Source organism: Ictalurus furcatus, chromosome 7 (genome assembly GCF_023375685.1).
Source record: "Ictalurus furcatus strain D&B chromosome 7, Billie_1.0, whole genome shotgun sequence".
NCBI lineage: Eukaryota > Metazoa > Chordata > Actinopteri > Siluriformes > Ictaluridae > Ictalurus > Ictalurus furcatus.
Window position 1 is genome coordinate 15,009,165 of NC_071261.1, and position 17,380 is coordinate 15,026,544.

Here is a 17,380-nt window from a genome sequence, read left to right on the forward strand (position 1 = left end):
CGGTTCCTTGCCTTACCTTGCTTTGGAGAACTGCCTTTTCTTAGCGTATTCAATACTTTTTTCCTGTGTCATTCAACTTTACTACACATAACTTTATTTATGGACTTTAATGTTGTGAATTATTTATATTTCCAGATTTCTTGAGTTAATACTGATGTCTGGTGAAAATTTCATGTGAATGAGCCTCATTGGAAATATATTTACTGTCTCAGACAAGCCATAATAAAAGTTTACTGTTGTAAGCTGTTCTTTGCTGTTTTTGTGTGTATTTAAACTGTGGAAGTCATTTTGACCCATAACATAATGGATGTATTTTTTCCCACAACATAATAGGAGGGTTAAGTAGCCATTTATTCTTGAAAAACATTAGAAGCAAGAAATGAGAGCTGGTAGTATACTGCCCCCTTTTGGTTGCAAAGTCACATTGACCGTCTTTGAGCTCATGCTGATGGATTCCTGAGGAGGCGGATCAAATTCTGAAAATATATACTGTTGAAATACTGTAAGCCCTTTGTTTTAATAACTTTAAAGTTGCTTACATTTGTTAAAGAGTTCTTTATAATGTTTAAAAGTGTTTTCAGGCCTGTACTAATATTAATCATGAAATAAATATACTTGGCTGTGACTGAGATTGTTGGCATTGCCATGCAGTGCGTGGTGAGTTTCAGTAGCCTTGTTCAAAGCAGCTTCATGGGCATATGTCTTATCCACAGAGGATGTGACGTCGTTTTAACGGAAAGGGAAGTCTTGTCAATATTTTACTGTGATTGTAATTCTCCTCACAGGCAGCAGAGGGATCTCCAAAGTGATAAACAGCTCCAACAAACAGCATTTCCGCATAATTGATTATTTTTAATTCTTACTGTAATTTTAAGTCCTACTGTATCACCTTTCACTTACTCAAACAAACCCGTTTCCCTGGTTTCTTGTTAATAGCCTCAAAACATGATCCAGAAGAGCTGTTAGCTATAATGTTTTACATGGTAGCAGTAGACAGACTTTTACTTTGTTAACTGCACCTGTTTCCTGTTCTCTTGATTTTTATTTATTTGTTTGTTTGTTTATTTGTTTGTTTGTTTATTTATGTAATTTATTGGCTGCAAAACAAGGTTATACGGTCGTGAGACAATTAACAACATCTGATTATGAAATTAACTACTTAAATTAAGGCTAATTTCATGCTTACATTAAGCAATGTTTAATTTAAGCCAAATCTGTATTCTTGATTTGATTAGATTAATTACTGGACCTTCCAAATATATACACTGGCCACTAGGGAGCACTTTGGAACAAACTAGCTACTGTTTAAAGTTGTTTTCTTCTTCTTCTTCTTCTTCTTCTTCTTCTTCCTCTTATTATTATTATTATTATTATTATTATTATTATTATTATTATTATTGCTCCTTCACTTCTGAAATAAAATAGGTAGGTTTGCTTAGGTGCATCAACAACAGTTTAGAAAATCAACCTACAGTATACAACAGAAGTTAGTACACCCCTGTACATCCATCCATCGGTTTTCTGTACCACTTATCCTACACAGGGTCACGGGGAGCCTGGAGCCTATCCCAGGGAACTCGGGGCACAAGGCAGGGGACACCCTGGACAGGGTGCCAGCCCATCGCAGGGCACAATCACACACATTCACACACCATGGACAATTTGGAAATGTCAATCAGCCTACAATGCATGTCTTTGGACTGGGGAGGAAACCAAGGTACCTGGAGGAAACCCCTGAAGCACAGGGAGACCATGCAAACTCCACACAAACGTGCTAACCTCTAAAATGTCAAATGATTCAAAATTGTATCACCTTCCAGTAATTGCATTACTTCTAAGTTGAAGGGTAGGGTATTTGCTCTTATGTACAATTAAAAACTAACAATTTACATTTACTATATTTAACATACAGACCCCACAGTAGGAATGCAGTGCAACTAAAGTCAGTACATCCTTCATTACTGAGATTCAAATTGTTTATTTTTTCAATACATTCATATGTCCACCTTTATTTTTGAGGACAGACTCAATCCTCCTCGGCATGGAGGATATCAGTGTTGCACAAATTTCTGAAGAGATGTTCTCCAATTCTTCAGAGACAATGTTTTTCCAGCTCTTTGCTGGAGGGGTTGTATTGCTCTACATTTCTCTTTAAAATACCCCAAAGGTGTTCTATTGGATTCAGATCAGGCGACATACTTGGCAGGTCATAGTTTTCACTTTTTTCTTCTTTAGAAACTGTGGCATGATTTTGCCAGTGTGTTTTGAATCGTTATCATGCTGGAATATTCCTCTTCTGAGCCATTCTATCTGAAATGGTTCAATTTCAATTAAATTAAATTTTATTTGTATAGCACTTTTTACAATTGGTCATTGTCTCGAAGCAGCTTTACAGAAACATATAAACATGGGAATACAGATTTTAAATGTGTGAATTTATCCCAATTGAGCAAGCTAGTAGCAATGGTTGCAAGGAAAAACTCCCTAGGATGTTAAGAGGAAGAAACCTTGAGAGGAACCAGACTCAGAAGGGAACCCATCCTCATCTGGGTAACAACGGATAGTGTGAAAGTAAAGGAAAGTTCATTATGGTTTTATATGAAGTCTGTTTGTTGAACTAGTCCACTGTTCAAAGGAGACCCGAGTACAAAACTGCATGTTGTAATTGCAGTCCCGGGGCCTTAGAAATGGTCCAATAATTGCAAAGTTGGTTGCTTGAACATGCTTAATTTTTCCAATTTTTTGAGTGATTACATGTATGTATTGGCTTTGCAAAACCACCCAATTTCTTTTTTATTTTACTTGGTTTAATTACAACAGCCATCTTTCTGTCATGGCACACAACTTTTTTTGTTTATACAGCTGTTTACGGAAACCTCAATACCTCAGATGGTCCTAGCTCCTTAGAAAAAAAAACTGACATCTAGAGCACATTACAAGGTACGTGTACATTTTAAAAATGAACAAAGTTATAACAGAGCTGTGGTATTGTTTCTCCTGTAACAATAAAAAAAAAACAACAAAGCAGTATGTAACTACAGTTCATAAGCCACTTACTGCTTTTATCACAGGGGAAACAACACCACAGCTCTGTTTATGACACTGTTCATTTGTAAAACACCAAACTGAACACTGTGCTTCCATATATCAAACATATTCACACACCAACTGTACATCTGTACCAACATGATAGATCAGGCACCTGAGGTCCACTGTTCTGCAGAGTTTACCTCCAATCAAACTCACAATTTTTCCAGCAGAATGCTACTATAGAGTACTTATTTTTGTGAAAATTTCAGGTTCGTATCTGGTCCCGCACCAGAGATATTCAACCTGAAAGTGAGGGGAATTTGAAACAAATAGCACTTTCCCGCCTCCATAAAAAATGGCAAAAGAAATGTTCTGCATGCACACTATACTTACCTAGTTAACCCCCTAAAAAAATTTTCTTCTCAGCCAGTATTTTTGTATATCCAGAGGCATTCATCATGCCATCTATAGATGTCATCTCCTCAACACCTTTTGCACTCATGCAGCCCCATATCATTATACCCCCACCTCCGTGCTTCACTGACAGGACTATGCATTCACTGTGGTAGTCCTGGTCAGGTTCTCACCAAACATGCTGGACCCCATTTGAGCCAACAAATTTATTTTGGTCTCATCTGACCGAAGATTGTGCTTCCCAAAATTCATCAGGCTTTTTTTTTTTTTTTACCCCAAGTTTAACTTTGCAGTTTTGTGCTGAAGAGCAAGCAAGGTTTTTTTTTCTTGGATGCTGTCATAGAGGTTGGTGTTATGCAATGTCCTTTGCACTGTCTGAGCTGTCACAGAAACTTTGATTTCCATTGATAACCCAGGTGCCAAATAGCACACTGTCAGTGGCGTTATTTTAGGAGGGCGGCCACTGCGTCTCTGGTTAGTGGTATTACGGCTCGTTTTATACCTCCTGATTACTGCCGCAACTGTGTCACTGATCATCCTTTCCATCTTTGTAAAGTCTCGCAATCAGATTTTTCAATTCCTCTGACAATTCTTTTCCATGTGGAAAAGCCAATAGGTCCCAAATTGAGAAAGTTCTGGTGTTCACAGATAATACTATAACCATATTCATGCAATTAGGCTAACTGAAAATCACAGGTGTACTCAATTTTGTTTCAATGATCACAGGTTTTCTAACTTGTGTGTCAGTGATGAGAGGTGTATTGACTTTTTCTGAATTGAGTTTCTACTCTGGGGCCTGTATTTTCAATATAGTCTTTCTAAAGTATTTGTTTTTGATTGTTCATAAGATGAAATACTCGACTTAGATTAATTAGAAATAATGCAATTATTGACAGGTGGTACAATTTTGAATCATTTGACATTTAAGTGATATTGCACAGGGGTGTACTCACTTCTGTTGTATTACTGCAATTGTTAATAGTTAACAATGCAACAATAATATAACATTTTGCATAATTTTGTGATTAAGGACTGCATACTTCTGTTTGAGTACAGTGACAAAATTCAATCATTCACTCATTCATCTTCCGTAACCATTTTATCCTGGCAACACTGTGCAGGAGACTGGAATAAACCTTGGACGGACACACACACACACACACACACACACACACCAAGATTGAACTGGGGACCCTGGAGTTGTGAGGAGACAACGCTACCTGCTGTACCACTGTGCCACTGGTGACAAAATGCACCTGTTATATTTCAATAATTCAGTATTACACAGACAAATGATTTATGTTTAATAGTGTAAAGACACAAACACATTTAATAAGTCATAGTCACGCATCACACAGTTACAAATGAAATTAACAGGAGAAAAAGTTCAGTAATGTAAACAGGTACTATGATGAGTATGATAAATGGGACACGTGACTTTTTTTTTGAGATGATGCAATGTAAAGCCACATTAATCAACAAAAACTTTTGCTGACTTTGTAATATCAGAATACAGAAAGACACATCTTGGTCCACCTCTCTATAGAATTTGCATGGTATAACATATAAACCTGGTGAAAACTTTATGCAACTCCATCATTTCACTCCTTGTTGGTCATGAACTTGATGAAATTTGCAGCACAGTCAATCTTAGGCTGAATTATACTTTTTTTGCAACCTGATATTCTCTTTTCTGTGTCTTTTTTTTGTTTCTTTCTGTTCATTCTATCCCCTTCTCAATGTGGCTCCCTGTTTCTGGACAGCCAGTGGAATTGGAGGGAGGAACTGAAGAGGTTGGATGGTCCTTGCTGTCCCCAGCCCCGCCCCTCCTAACTCGCCACTGGAGGATACATGTGTCCTTTCCACCCAGTGACAGGAGGTGACTGTCACTGTGAGTAAAGCGTACGTTTGTCACGTGACTGCCATGTCCGTCATACCTGTGGCTGGGTGCCTGAAAAAGAAATATCAGGAATGTCATAAAATAGACACACACACACACACATATGCCTTTATTATTTAGCACGTTATTCTTAAGTTGAAGCTATTTAGACCAGACTATAATTATAGTACATGTGGCTTGATTTACAGGAAAAAGTTGGTCTAATAAAGATACACAGACTGCCTCAAGACACACAAAGTTCACTGCCTGACTGGCAATTTGGCAACTTTAGCAGATTCCAGTGCCAGCCCACATTTCTGCCATCTTTAATTCCAGTCCATCACTGGCAGCAAAGAAAAGATTTCCAGATATTACGCTGCATTATGTAATTTGTACTAACCTTCAGTTTAGGGCATGGATACTGGAACAAGTGAACTTTGCAGAAATCATCAGCCACTGCTACCAGCCTTTCACTGTTAGAGCGACACAGAGCGTTGATGTCTGTTCCATCTGAACCCTCCAGCCACACGCCTACAGGAAACAAGACATCAAAACATACAACACAACATGTATTCAAAGTATTCAATATCCAAACAAAAAAAATCAACAGAAACATACAGTAATATGCAAACGTGCCTTCAAATATAATGAATTTGTTTCTACGTTAAATAAAAAATACTGCAAAGAACTGTAAACAATAATAAAGGAAACAAAGCCAATATGTGGTATGATGACCCTTTACTTAAAAATAGTCTCAGGTACAATGTGTGCAGTTTTACAAGGAAATGAGCTGTAAGTTCTATTGAGCATTTTGCAGAACCAGCCACAGTTCCTCTGGACACTTTGACTGTCGCACTTGCTTCTTATTTTTGCAGCAAAACCCAGCAGCTGTCTTTATGGCTCTTACGCAATATGCTGCTTTCTTTATTGACATACAAACATTTTTCTATAACGTTTAATTTTAAGCTGGAAAACTAATGTTTGGAAATCTAAAACTGTTTGTTGTACTGACTCGATAATGTAGAAGTCGTAAAATAAAAAATCTATACAAAGTACATACTAAAAAATAGACTTTTGCAGAGTACTTCACATTAAACATTCTCTTTTTGTGTGTCTCTCTTACCCATGACATGGAAGCCCAACACACAGGTATAGGAAGCCCACTCACGATCCTTACTCTCGAAGCGATTTCGCAGCAATTTACAGCCTCCAGCCACGTCCCCTATATTAAAAACAAGCTCTGTTATATGTGTGTAGCCAGGGACCTCCTGCATGCATACAAGTGCTGGGATTTTCAAGTGCACATGTGAATTATAAGGACTCCTGTATAATTAAAAAGAAATCAGTCCAAAAAAAACACACACAAAAAAACACAAAAATACGTCCCACAACAAAGCAGTTTTTATGATTCATAGCTAAAACAGAAAAGACTAAATGTTACAAAAAAGTTCAATCAAAACAACAGTGAATTCATTTTAAACCTAACACTTTCTTTTATTCCGTCTGCAGTTTTTCTGAGTCTCTGTCTCAGGCTGGAGAAAAATATCTCGCAGCAAAGCAAAAACGAGTTTCACCTATTACAAGTCAACTATAGGACTTGCCCCCTAACCAGCAACTAAGCTACACCTCTGTCAATGTAAATGGTCATTTTAAGTAAGTAATAAACCACATCAGGACCTGCAGGTAAAGGAAAATAATTAACGACGAGGTGGTGTGATGCCTTTAGTACTTTAAAGTTAATTATTTTCCAATAACAGCATCACGAAGTGAGTCCTCTCATACCACAGCAAGTTGCTTCCATTTGCAGTTCCATTATCATGTTATAGCTCACCAGCCTCTCTTCAGTTTCTCTCTTGAAGTTAATACAACAACAAAAAAATTCACTTCTTGTCATGTTACAGTGAAACCGGAAAGCGTGAATTTCTCTGAAAACTCTCCCACGATGGAAAACTTACTGACTCGTACAAAACACTGACACCAGAGACTCCATCCATCACCTTATCCACTCCACCTTAGAGAAAACATCTCCATTCCAACGATTAAACACTTGTCTTTGTTACATAACACGTTTTAAAATCTGTTTATTGTTAGTCTTATGCTGCGTCCCATTTCGCCTACAGAATACTATGTAATGGCAGTATGTACTCAATTTTTGAAGAAAAAGTACATACTTTTGAGAGTCTAGCAAAAGAGTATGCAAGTACTGGATCATACTAACATGTTGTGTAACAGAAGAGAGTGTTGTTGCCTAGTTACGCACACTGTCCCCATCAACAAATTTCTTGTTGCATTTCAGCTTGTCTTTATTCATTTTCCTTATTTAATTTCTACAATATAATTTAATTTATGGTAAATGGTCTGCACTTATATAATGCTTTTATCCAAAGTGCTTTACACTGTGTCTCCTTCACCCATTCACACACACACTCATGGTAGCAGAGCTGCCATGCAAGGCGCTAACTTGGCATTGGGAGCAACTCGGGGTTCAGTGTCTTGCCCAAGGACACGTCGACATGTGGAGTCATGTGGGCCGGGAATCGAACCACCAACCCTACAATTAGTGAACAACCCGCTCTACCACCTGAGTCACAGCCGCCCCTAATTTACCATTCCCTTGATTTATTTCTCCACATTTCATTTACGCCTCTTTAAAATGCCTCCTTAAATTCGATGAAGCAAACTGTCACAAGACTCCCTCGTGCAAGGAGTTGAATTGGGATACTCATTTCAACATACTACGATTCGGGACACACCAATACTAATCTCTGATACTATTTAGGACGGATAATAGGCGAATTGGGACGCAGCATTAGATTACGTGTAGAGTACGTATGTTTTCCTCCAAACAGGAAAAAACCCAGATAACTTGTTTCTACATGTCTACGGGTAGTTGTTAGACTTATTTTGTGAATTAAAAAAAATGTAACTATAGATCACAGATTAAAAACTACAGCCATGACACACTAAAAATAAAGAAAGATGAGGACAAGCTCTTCTGTTCTTATGCAATTTTACCCATTGTTGATTTTGTTTTTATTCCTTACTTGTACAAATAACCTGGAAGATGAACATGATTAAAAAACAAAAACAAAAACACATTAAGGCTTGGCGGTTAAGGCTCTGGGTTACTGATCGGAAGGTCAGGGGTTCAAGCCCCAGCACTGCCAAGATGCCACTGTTGGGCCCTTGAGCAAGGCCCTTAACCCTCTCTGCTCCATGGGTGCCATATCATGGCTGACCCTGTGCTCTGACCCCAACCTCCTAACATGCTGGGATATGCGAATAAAAAAGAATTTCACTGTGCTGTAATGTATGTGACAAATAAAGACTCATTATCATTATCATTATCATTAAGTGGGCAAGAAAACCCATTTGGAAAACTGACGTCCGGTCCCAAATGCTCGTTTGTGTTTGTATGTACTTTGTTACTCATTTTATAGACACTCTATAATTTATAATTTACAATACAATCTATAATCTAACGGGCCACCGTAGATCCTGGGGGGCAGAGGTTTGTGAACATGGACAGGAATCATTCAAATATTGAACCCACATAACTGTCCTAATCTTGACCTAATCTGAGACCCAATCTTGGAAAAAAAAGACTAATCTTACATATTGTACCTAAAGCACTGAAGCAATACAGTAAAACAGAATTCTGTTATTTTTTTTATTTATTTTTTTACATTTGACCAGAAAGTATCATGATCAGCATGTGCAATTAGATCCACACAACTGTGTTGATAGCTCATAACCACCAAAATTTAGTTTCTCATCTAAAAAGATAAATGCTATCATTTAAACCTGAATTTACAAAATTCCTTAGACTGAAGACGTCAGGAAAAAAAAAATGTTCTACAAATATTAGATTACATATAAATGTTTATTTTTTATTAAGAATTTAACACCTGCCCATAGACTTCCATTTAAGTGAGTTATTTTCCTTATAGTTGAATAGTTGTTCATGGTAATCACACATACATCTACAGATGCAGTGGATAGAGATTAAGTTGAAAAAATGCTGGAGTATTTATTCCATCTGATGGATTGTTGCCTCTTGACCCAAGATGTCATGTTTAATGTTTGGGTCACTAAAGTCATGATAACCTTTACGAGCATATGTCATCTCTCTCAAACACTAAGGTGCCTCCGGCAGATGAGGAACACCCTATTGTTAAAGGCTTTGAAGACAAGCTTTAACAGAGCAGAAGTAGGCATTACTCAACAAAAATACACATTCAACATTAATCACTGAGTTAGAATTTAAAAAAACAAAAACAAACCAAAACCTGATTTTAAAGAATCTCACAATTTATTCACACAATAGACAGACATGGTAGATATATGCCCAACCTACAGTACTTACAGTAAAGGATTTCATAGTCTCCTGAATTAGACATGATGTACTTCCCATCTTTGGACCAGTCAAGATGTGTGATAAAACTGGAATGACCCTGAAACAGCAAAGAGAATGGAAAAGTTTATACCAACTATTTACATTACCACTTATGATCTAAATGTCACTGTTAAATACACCATAACCCAATAAAAGACTTACAAGTGCAGGAACATCTGCTCCAGCATGCATGGCTTACCGTGCACTTTCCAAAGCGTGTGTAGCGCCGACCCCCCTCTGTCACGCTGTAAATATAAATGAAGTTGTCATGGGAACCAACAGCCAAAAAGCTGCCATCTGTAAAGTAAAAAGCAATGTCTTTAATAAAGGCGGAAAGAAACCATACTCCCATGTCAAACATAGTAATGACATCACTGTGTGATTAAGTCAGGCTGTATTTGTTAGCCTCTCATTCTGCTAAACGTTATAATGCATTATATGGATACTATAAACCGGCTCAACAATATCCTGACATTCACTACATCTTACACCAGTGAGACAATAGCATATTCTACAACTTTAGAAATAACAACTCCGCCTCCTAGATGGAACACTGCCACCGAGTTTAGGCTATGTGATCTGACCTGGTGAATATCTCATGACAGAGAGCTGCTCGTTTCCATCAGTCAAATCAGACACCACTTCTAGGGTCTGCAGGTCTAGCACCAGCCACCTGCAGCACAGCAAGTGAGAGAATAATGGTCGTGGTTGTAACTTTATGTCTATTTATTAACATTCACATTTCAGGCAGAGAGAGAAGAAAAAAAAAAACCCAGAATGTTATCACAAAATGCCTAGTGTATGTCTGTGGATGAGAAGACTCTGGGATAACAGCATAAATGATTGCAGTGGTTTGAACACAGGTGAGGACGCAAGTACAGGTCAACAGGTTTTTCATTTATCCAAACAATCAAAACAAGAACGAGATTCAAGGTCAGGGTCAATATGCAGGCAAAGGTCGGGTGAGCAGCAAACGACATAAACTGGGCAAGGCAAACCAGAAACAACATCAAAAGCCAGGATAGCAATACACAATCAAACGGTTTGGTAACGACTGGTGATAAACAACAGAGAGCGTGTGTGTGAACTGTGAGCGTTTTTGTACTGTAAATGCTGGGTGTGGTGGTTATTGAGTCCAGGTGTGTGCAATCAGGTAATCGGGTGAACGTGAACGAGAGAGTGTTTGGCTGTGTCCGAAATCGTGTACTGTGACAGTACATACTGCATTCGAAAGTTAACTAAATTAATAATGTAATGTGGGTGGGGTTAATAGGCTGAGGTAAATTCATTGCCGTTAGCTTGGCCGGTTAAGGCACGATGGAGATCATAAAAAAGGTTTCAAACCCTGTGACAACTGTTCAACCTTCAACAGGTTAACAATTTACTCAGATATTTTTAAACAAGGTTTAATACTTAAAAAGACCCGACGCACTGTCTTCCCCCATTTTTTTTTCTCAGCTCGTCTGCACCAGTCCCGTTGCATTATGGGATTTTTGACTTGCGTAGTGTCTATTAGTTGCATACTGAAAAATCTCGCTAGAAGCAGTACGTCATCCGGGTTTTTCTCGCCTACTGAGAATTCAATACACCTCTGGCGTACTGCTTTTCGCCTACTGTGTAGTAGGGCAGTACACGATTTCGGACGCAGCCTTTGTGATGCCGCTGAGTTGAAGTATTTGGCGGCCATGTTTGTAGGTTTGTATTCTGGGAGTTGTGGTTTGACGCAGATTCTGGCGTATCCGTGACATAACTGAACTGGTGTTAAACTGAGCTCTGCAGAAATGTTTGGCTTTATTGGCATTATTAGAATTGTTACAAAATATCTGCAGGGAAAAATATTCACTCAATATGTAATATTGGATCTTTTTTTTGTCTCATTTGTTTAGATAGGTTCTCTTTGTCTACTTTTAGGACTTGTGTGAAAATCTGATGCTGTTTTATATATATATATACCTATAGATATTAAAATGGCGACACATTGTTTTGTCTGTCAAGCCCGGAAAGAAATGCAAAATACTTTGTTTTAATTTTTTTTTTAAATATCACATTCCACCATTTTGCATACAGTTAACTGGTGTTAGTTTCTCCCACTCAGCATGCAGATGAACTGATCACATGATACCATTGAGTCATCATCAGTATGCTAGTTCTGACAAGGCCAGTGCCACACCGGACTGTCACCATATTATTTAACTCGTTGGTGATTCAAAATCAGGCAATTAAATGCAGTCGTGATGGCGTGTGATTCTGGATAGAATCAAGGGGTATCGTTAGCAAGCTAGCTATTTTTTTCCACATATGCTCCAATTAACAGTAAGAAAACAGTGAGGTAAAAACCAGTGCCAATATCCACCGATTTTTTTCACCAAAGAAACCATACTCCTTTCTTCTCGATTTCTATTGCATTATAAAACAGAGGCTTGTGAATTCAGTAATGTCACTTTACCTTCCAGTGCTCAGTCCGACAGAAACAACAGATCCGCTGGGACAGAAATCAGCACACAGACCTGATTCCTAAAATGCAACAGTACAGAAAGTTGATAAACATCTAAATACCAGAGCTGTGTTCTGTGGGAGTTCTGTGTGTGGCTACGTTCCTTAGCTATTTTACCTCTAAAGTGGTGCACCACTTCAGGCTGTGCTCTTCAGCATTCCACACACACATTTGTTTGTCATTGCCGCAAGTGAGAAAGATGTTTTGAGATGGGTGTGTGGCTAGACCCCACATCTCATCTACGTGACCCTGAGAAACAGCAGAGCAATTTATTGCAATGTAAACTTTACCCTGGAAAATGAAATAAAATTAAACTGCCACTTAAAGGGACAGAATGAAAATGTAACCATAAACACATCAAGTGTAAACAGACCTACTTGCCTCTTACAGCAGAGACAGTAGTCTGTAGAACAGGATTTACAGGTTTGAATACTGAGAAAAACCTCCTGATAAAGTATCTAGGAGGTAGCAGCAGATTTTGAACTTTAAAACTTCATTTTAATTTGCTATCTGAGCTTTTATCTTCCACAACGCATGTGTCAAATGGATCTGAGTACACAGTTCACGTTTTTAAAAGCATTAACATTATATGCAAGGTTCTTTCTTCACGGATCACAACACTCCGAAAAACTAAAGTTGGAAACTCCTTCATACAGTAATGCGATGACTCCTCTTCTTTTGAGACTGGCAGAACAAGGAGCTTAGCTCTGTGTGTCCCTTATATGTGGAAAATATACTATACAGTCATGTGAAAAAACAAGTACACCCCATGGAATTTTTTTTTTCTTCTTCTTTTTTTTTTTTTTTTTTACATATTTGGACAAGCACACATTTGATCCTCTTTGAAACAGTGCCTATTAAAAAGGTGATACACTCTATCAAATGACATAAAATTGACATTTTGTAGTAATTTTCACAATTTAACTTAATTTCACAATTTGATCTGTCGATTGGAGCTGAAATCCATTCAACAAAACCATAATCCTTATTGCAATCTCAAACCCTAGTAACTACTGCAACTGTTGGTACCAAAGTGCATGCGTCTACAATCAAAAAGAGATTGCATAGATTTGAGACGGGAGGCTTTGAAAAAGCCTTTGCAAGAATACAAAGATTTGCCAGTGAGCATATAGGCAAAAACCAGGCCTTTTGGAATAATGTGCTCTGGACAGACGAATCAAAGATAGAGTTGTTTGGCCACAGTAACAGCAGACATGTTTGGTACAGACCAAAGACAGCTTTTCAGGAGAAGCACCTCATAGCAACTGTGAAGCACGGTGGTGGAAATGTTATGGTTTGGGGTTGCTTTTCTGGCTCAGGGACTGGACAGCTTGCATTCATTGATTCAACTATGAATTCTGAATCATATCAAAAGAGTGCTTGAAGATAATGTGAGGCCATCTGTCCGAATGTCATGCTGACTGACAAGGGAGAGAGTAACACCACCCCTCCCATCCAAAGAGCACAGCCAGTAACTCTCTCTTGGACTCCAGGCCGTAGATGGCTGTGGCATTATCAGGATTCGAACTCGCGATCTCTTGACGATACACCTAATGCTTTTTTTCTGTTCTACTTTCTCTTGTGAACCAAGATATTCAGTTTCCTCACAAATGTACATAACTCAGTCCTTCCAGGATTTAGAGATTTTGTGACTGCAGAAATTAACGCAAAATCAAGCAAACTCCGAGGAGCTTGCAATTTTTCTAAATTACCACAGATTTGGGGCCAAGACGCGTCATGTGATGTCACCACAACACACATTCAGCCAAAGCCCTCTTTGATTCACATTCATTGAACATGAGTACAGCTAAAAGGTCTCATTTACCTACAAATGTCAAGGCCGTGCAAAACAATTTTGCCAATTCGAGTCATTTTCTGGAACAAAAAAAACTCTGCAAAACACATTGCAAATTTTGAAAAAAGGTGCAGCAAAATCAAGCGTTTTTGGCTGCAAAAATCATCAAAAAAGCCCTATACATTTCTATATTTTGTGTTTATTTAAGTCTCATTCTTGTGATATTATTTAAATGCGCAGCATGGTGGCACAGCAGGTATCACTGCAGCCTCACAGCTCCAGGGTCCTGGGTTTGATCCTGAGCTGTCGTAGCAGAGCTTGTTCTTCATGTGTTCACGTAGGTTTTCTCTGGGTTCTCCAGTTTCCTCCCACTGTCCAAAAACATCCAGGTAGACAGACTGACTATGGTAAATTGCACCTAGGTGAGAATGAGTGTGTAAATGTGCATGTGTATGCGTGATGCCTTGCGATGGACTGCCTTCCCATACGGGGGTGAATGCTCCCACCCTGTGTCCAGTGTTCTTGATATTTGCTCTGAATCCAATATGAGCCTGACCAGGATAAATTGCATACAGAACATGAATGAACATCCATCCATTTTCCATATCGCTTATCCTACGCAGGGTTGCAGGGGAGCCTGGAGCCTATCCCAGGGAACTCAGGGCACAAGGTAGAGTTACACCCTGGATGGGGTGGCAACCCTTTGCAAGGCACAATCACACCTATTCACACACTGCAGACAATTTTAGAATTGCCAATAGCCCTACAACACATGTCTTTGGACTTGGGGAGGAAACTGGAGCACCTGGAGGAAACCCCCAAAGCACGAGGAGAACATGTAACTCTACACACAGAGGGCGAAGGTGTGATTCGGGCCCCCAACCACGAAGGTGCAAGGCAAACGTGCTAACCCCTAAGCCACCTTGCCCCCCATGAATGAATGTATGAATGAACAATGTAAGGATGTAAAGATCAGAGATCTTTGTTAGGGACTTGGACTTGAGAGTTGGGAGGAAGCTGCACACTTGACTCATGACTCATCTCTGATTGACTCATGACATCATTTAACTCGTGAAATTTCCGCCTGATTAAAAAGATGAACAAAAAGTAATGCATTAATTAATCACGTGTAATCATTTACAGTAGTTCTATTCACACGCAGAAGCAGAGATCTTTAAAATGGTAGGAAATCAGATGCGCTGAGCCCTGAACAAGCAGCTGATCGGTATAGTCAAAAAGAATTCTGTGTACATCTTTTAGAATCTGGAAAAAATTCTTGTATGTTCCCCGTGAAAAAAAAATCACATGACCAGACATCCAAACTGCCCAACATGAGCCAAGCAAGCCAATATGAGTTCAAATTTCTCAAACACTCACTCAAAATGAAGTTCATGTTGTTGAGAGCAATGCTTACGCTTAACAGCAAACATGTGTAAAATGTTACAAGGCTGGACAGACTGATGAGAAGATGTACTTGTGCTCGTTCCCATGGATAGATGGGCACTGTGCCAGTACAAAAAAAATCTATTACACACTTCCTCCCTCAACATGGCTTCCTTAGGGATAAAAGTTTGCAAAAGCTGCCATCCGATCAGCATATCTCACCTGCACTATGGCCACAAACCCATCTGAAAATGTGCCTCGGAGAATCGCGTTCCGGGTCGTTCCAACAAGCAATTCCTCTCCATCCACATCTGCAATGGTACGGACCGCTCCAAACTTCTCTGGAATCTGGACACATCATTAGGGCAACTCTTAGTGTCAGTGTCAAGGTCTCTCCCTCTCTCTATCTCTCTCTCTCACTCACACACACTCTTCACCTCACACTCCCTCTCGGGTGCTAAGTCTGCACTCCAGCGGATGATCCTGCGGTCTTTCCCGCCGCCGCTGAGCAAAGCGCCGCCCTGCAGGAGACACAGGGTAAAGACGCTGCCCTCATGCGCTCGTGTCTGCTTCATAATCTGAAATGTCTCTGCACAAAGAGAGAGGCGTCCACACACGTCAAAGAGAATTGAGACGTGCATCACTACTGTTCTTACAGCTGCTTTAATAACCAGGGATAATGAAATGCGATGAATATTTACTGTCAATATTTCAGTCTGTTTCTTCCTGTTTTTCTTTCCACGCTGTCACTGACGAGACAGTAAGTGCTACTCATTCCAAAATGCTGGAGATATAACCTGGAGGGCTGATGTTAAAAAATGTCGATAAATACAATGACACATACTTATACCTTTTGCACCTTTGCCCAGTGTCTTGATGTCAGCTGCTGATTTGCCCCATGTGAGGATATTCCCTTCGGAGTCGCCCGTTAATACATCTCCCGTTAAACTGAACACGAAACACATGATGAACTTGGGCTTCTTATATTTCTGCAAGCATAAAAGCAAACACAACTCAAGCTATAATCATACAGCATAACTCTTCATCATCATCAACATCATCATCTCAAATCCAGCGTTAACATAAATTTTTCATTATACCACAGCACTGTTGAATTTTTGGATTCTGGTTGCTCAGAAGCTGTTGATTAAGTAAGGAACAACACACAACAGGCTGTGCTGTTATACGAAAATAACGCATAGGGTATGTGATGCATTATTTTCCTGCAAACAGCACAGTATTGTGCTTAAACCACAACGATTTGCCAATGATTACAATGTTTAATTTATTAACAAACGACATGTCGCACATTTCAACAGTTTATGGTTAAATTGAATGTTGTGGAACATTCAAGAGACAAGTTCCTGTTCTCACTTATGTTCTAGACGTATAAATAGTCGTTCCCTCACCAGCCTGCCTCTCTCTCTCTCTCTCATGCTCGACCTGACTGCTCTCTCTTTCTCTCTCTCTCTCTTTCTCTCATGCTTGATCCGACTCTCTCTCTTTCTCTCTCTCTCTCTCTCTCTCTCATGCTCTCTCTCTCTCTCTCTCTCTCTCTCATGCTCGATCTGATTGCTCTCTTTTTGTCTCTCTCTCTCGCTTTCTCTCAAGCAAAATGCACAGCCTGTCAGTTTACTGAGGAAACGGAAAGCCTAACCGAGACTTAGAGCACTTACAACCGAGACTCCTTCCTTAAATGTTAAACAAATGTCTCCTGACAAAAAACTTCACCACATCAACGATTATAAACGTGACATTGTTAAACAACAACCTGTTAATAAATCTGCTAATATGTGAAGCGTCTTCTGTGCAAGTCCCTGTGTACGTATGAGCTGATACTATAGAAACGATAACGTATTAGAATGAGCGTGTTAATTTTAATATAAAGATATCGTTCACGTTACAGCTAGAACTTCCTGTGCTGTTATATGGAAAGAATGCACACCTTCTAACCCAATCAGATTGAAGCATTCGACCGTACTGTGGTAT

The 17,380-nt window shown here is 39.2% G+C and overlaps 1 protein-coding gene across 5 annotated transcripts in view; it reads right to left on the reverse strand.

Moving 5' to 3' along the window:
- Positions 1 to 4,756: 4,756 nt before the first annotated feature.
- The window catches only part of eml3 (EMAP like 3), a 44,129-nt gene continuing 31,505 nt past the window's right edge, over positions 4,757 to 17,380 (reverse strand). For all 5 annotated transcript variants that reach the window (XM_053628833.1, XM_053628832.1, XM_053628830.1 and 2 more), the window contains 11 exons: positions 16,242 to 16,380; positions 15,829 to 15,980; positions 15,614 to 15,739; positions 12,331 to 12,462; positions 12,166 to 12,233; positions 10,304 to 10,392; positions 9,919 to 10,016; positions 9,690 to 9,777; positions 6,447 to 6,545; positions 5,724 to 5,854; positions 4,757 to 5,395 (listed from right to left, as the gene is read on the reverse strand). In XM_053628833.1, the coding sequence (XP_053484808.1) occupies positions 5,165 to 5,395; positions 5,724 to 5,854; positions 6,447 to 6,545; positions 9,690 to 9,777; positions 9,919 to 10,016; positions 10,304 to 10,392; positions 12,166 to 12,233; positions 12,331 to 12,462; positions 15,614 to 15,739; positions 15,829 to 15,980; positions 16,242 to 16,380 (1,353 nt within the window). In that variant the 3' untranslated portion in view covers positions 4,757 to 5,164. The remainder of the gene's footprint in view (positions 5,396 to 5,723; positions 5,855 to 6,446; positions 6,546 to 9,689; positions 9,778 to 9,918; positions 10,017 to 10,303; positions 10,393 to 12,165; positions 12,234 to 12,330; positions 12,463 to 15,613; positions 15,740 to 15,828; positions 15,981 to 16,241; positions 16,381 to 17,380) is intronic.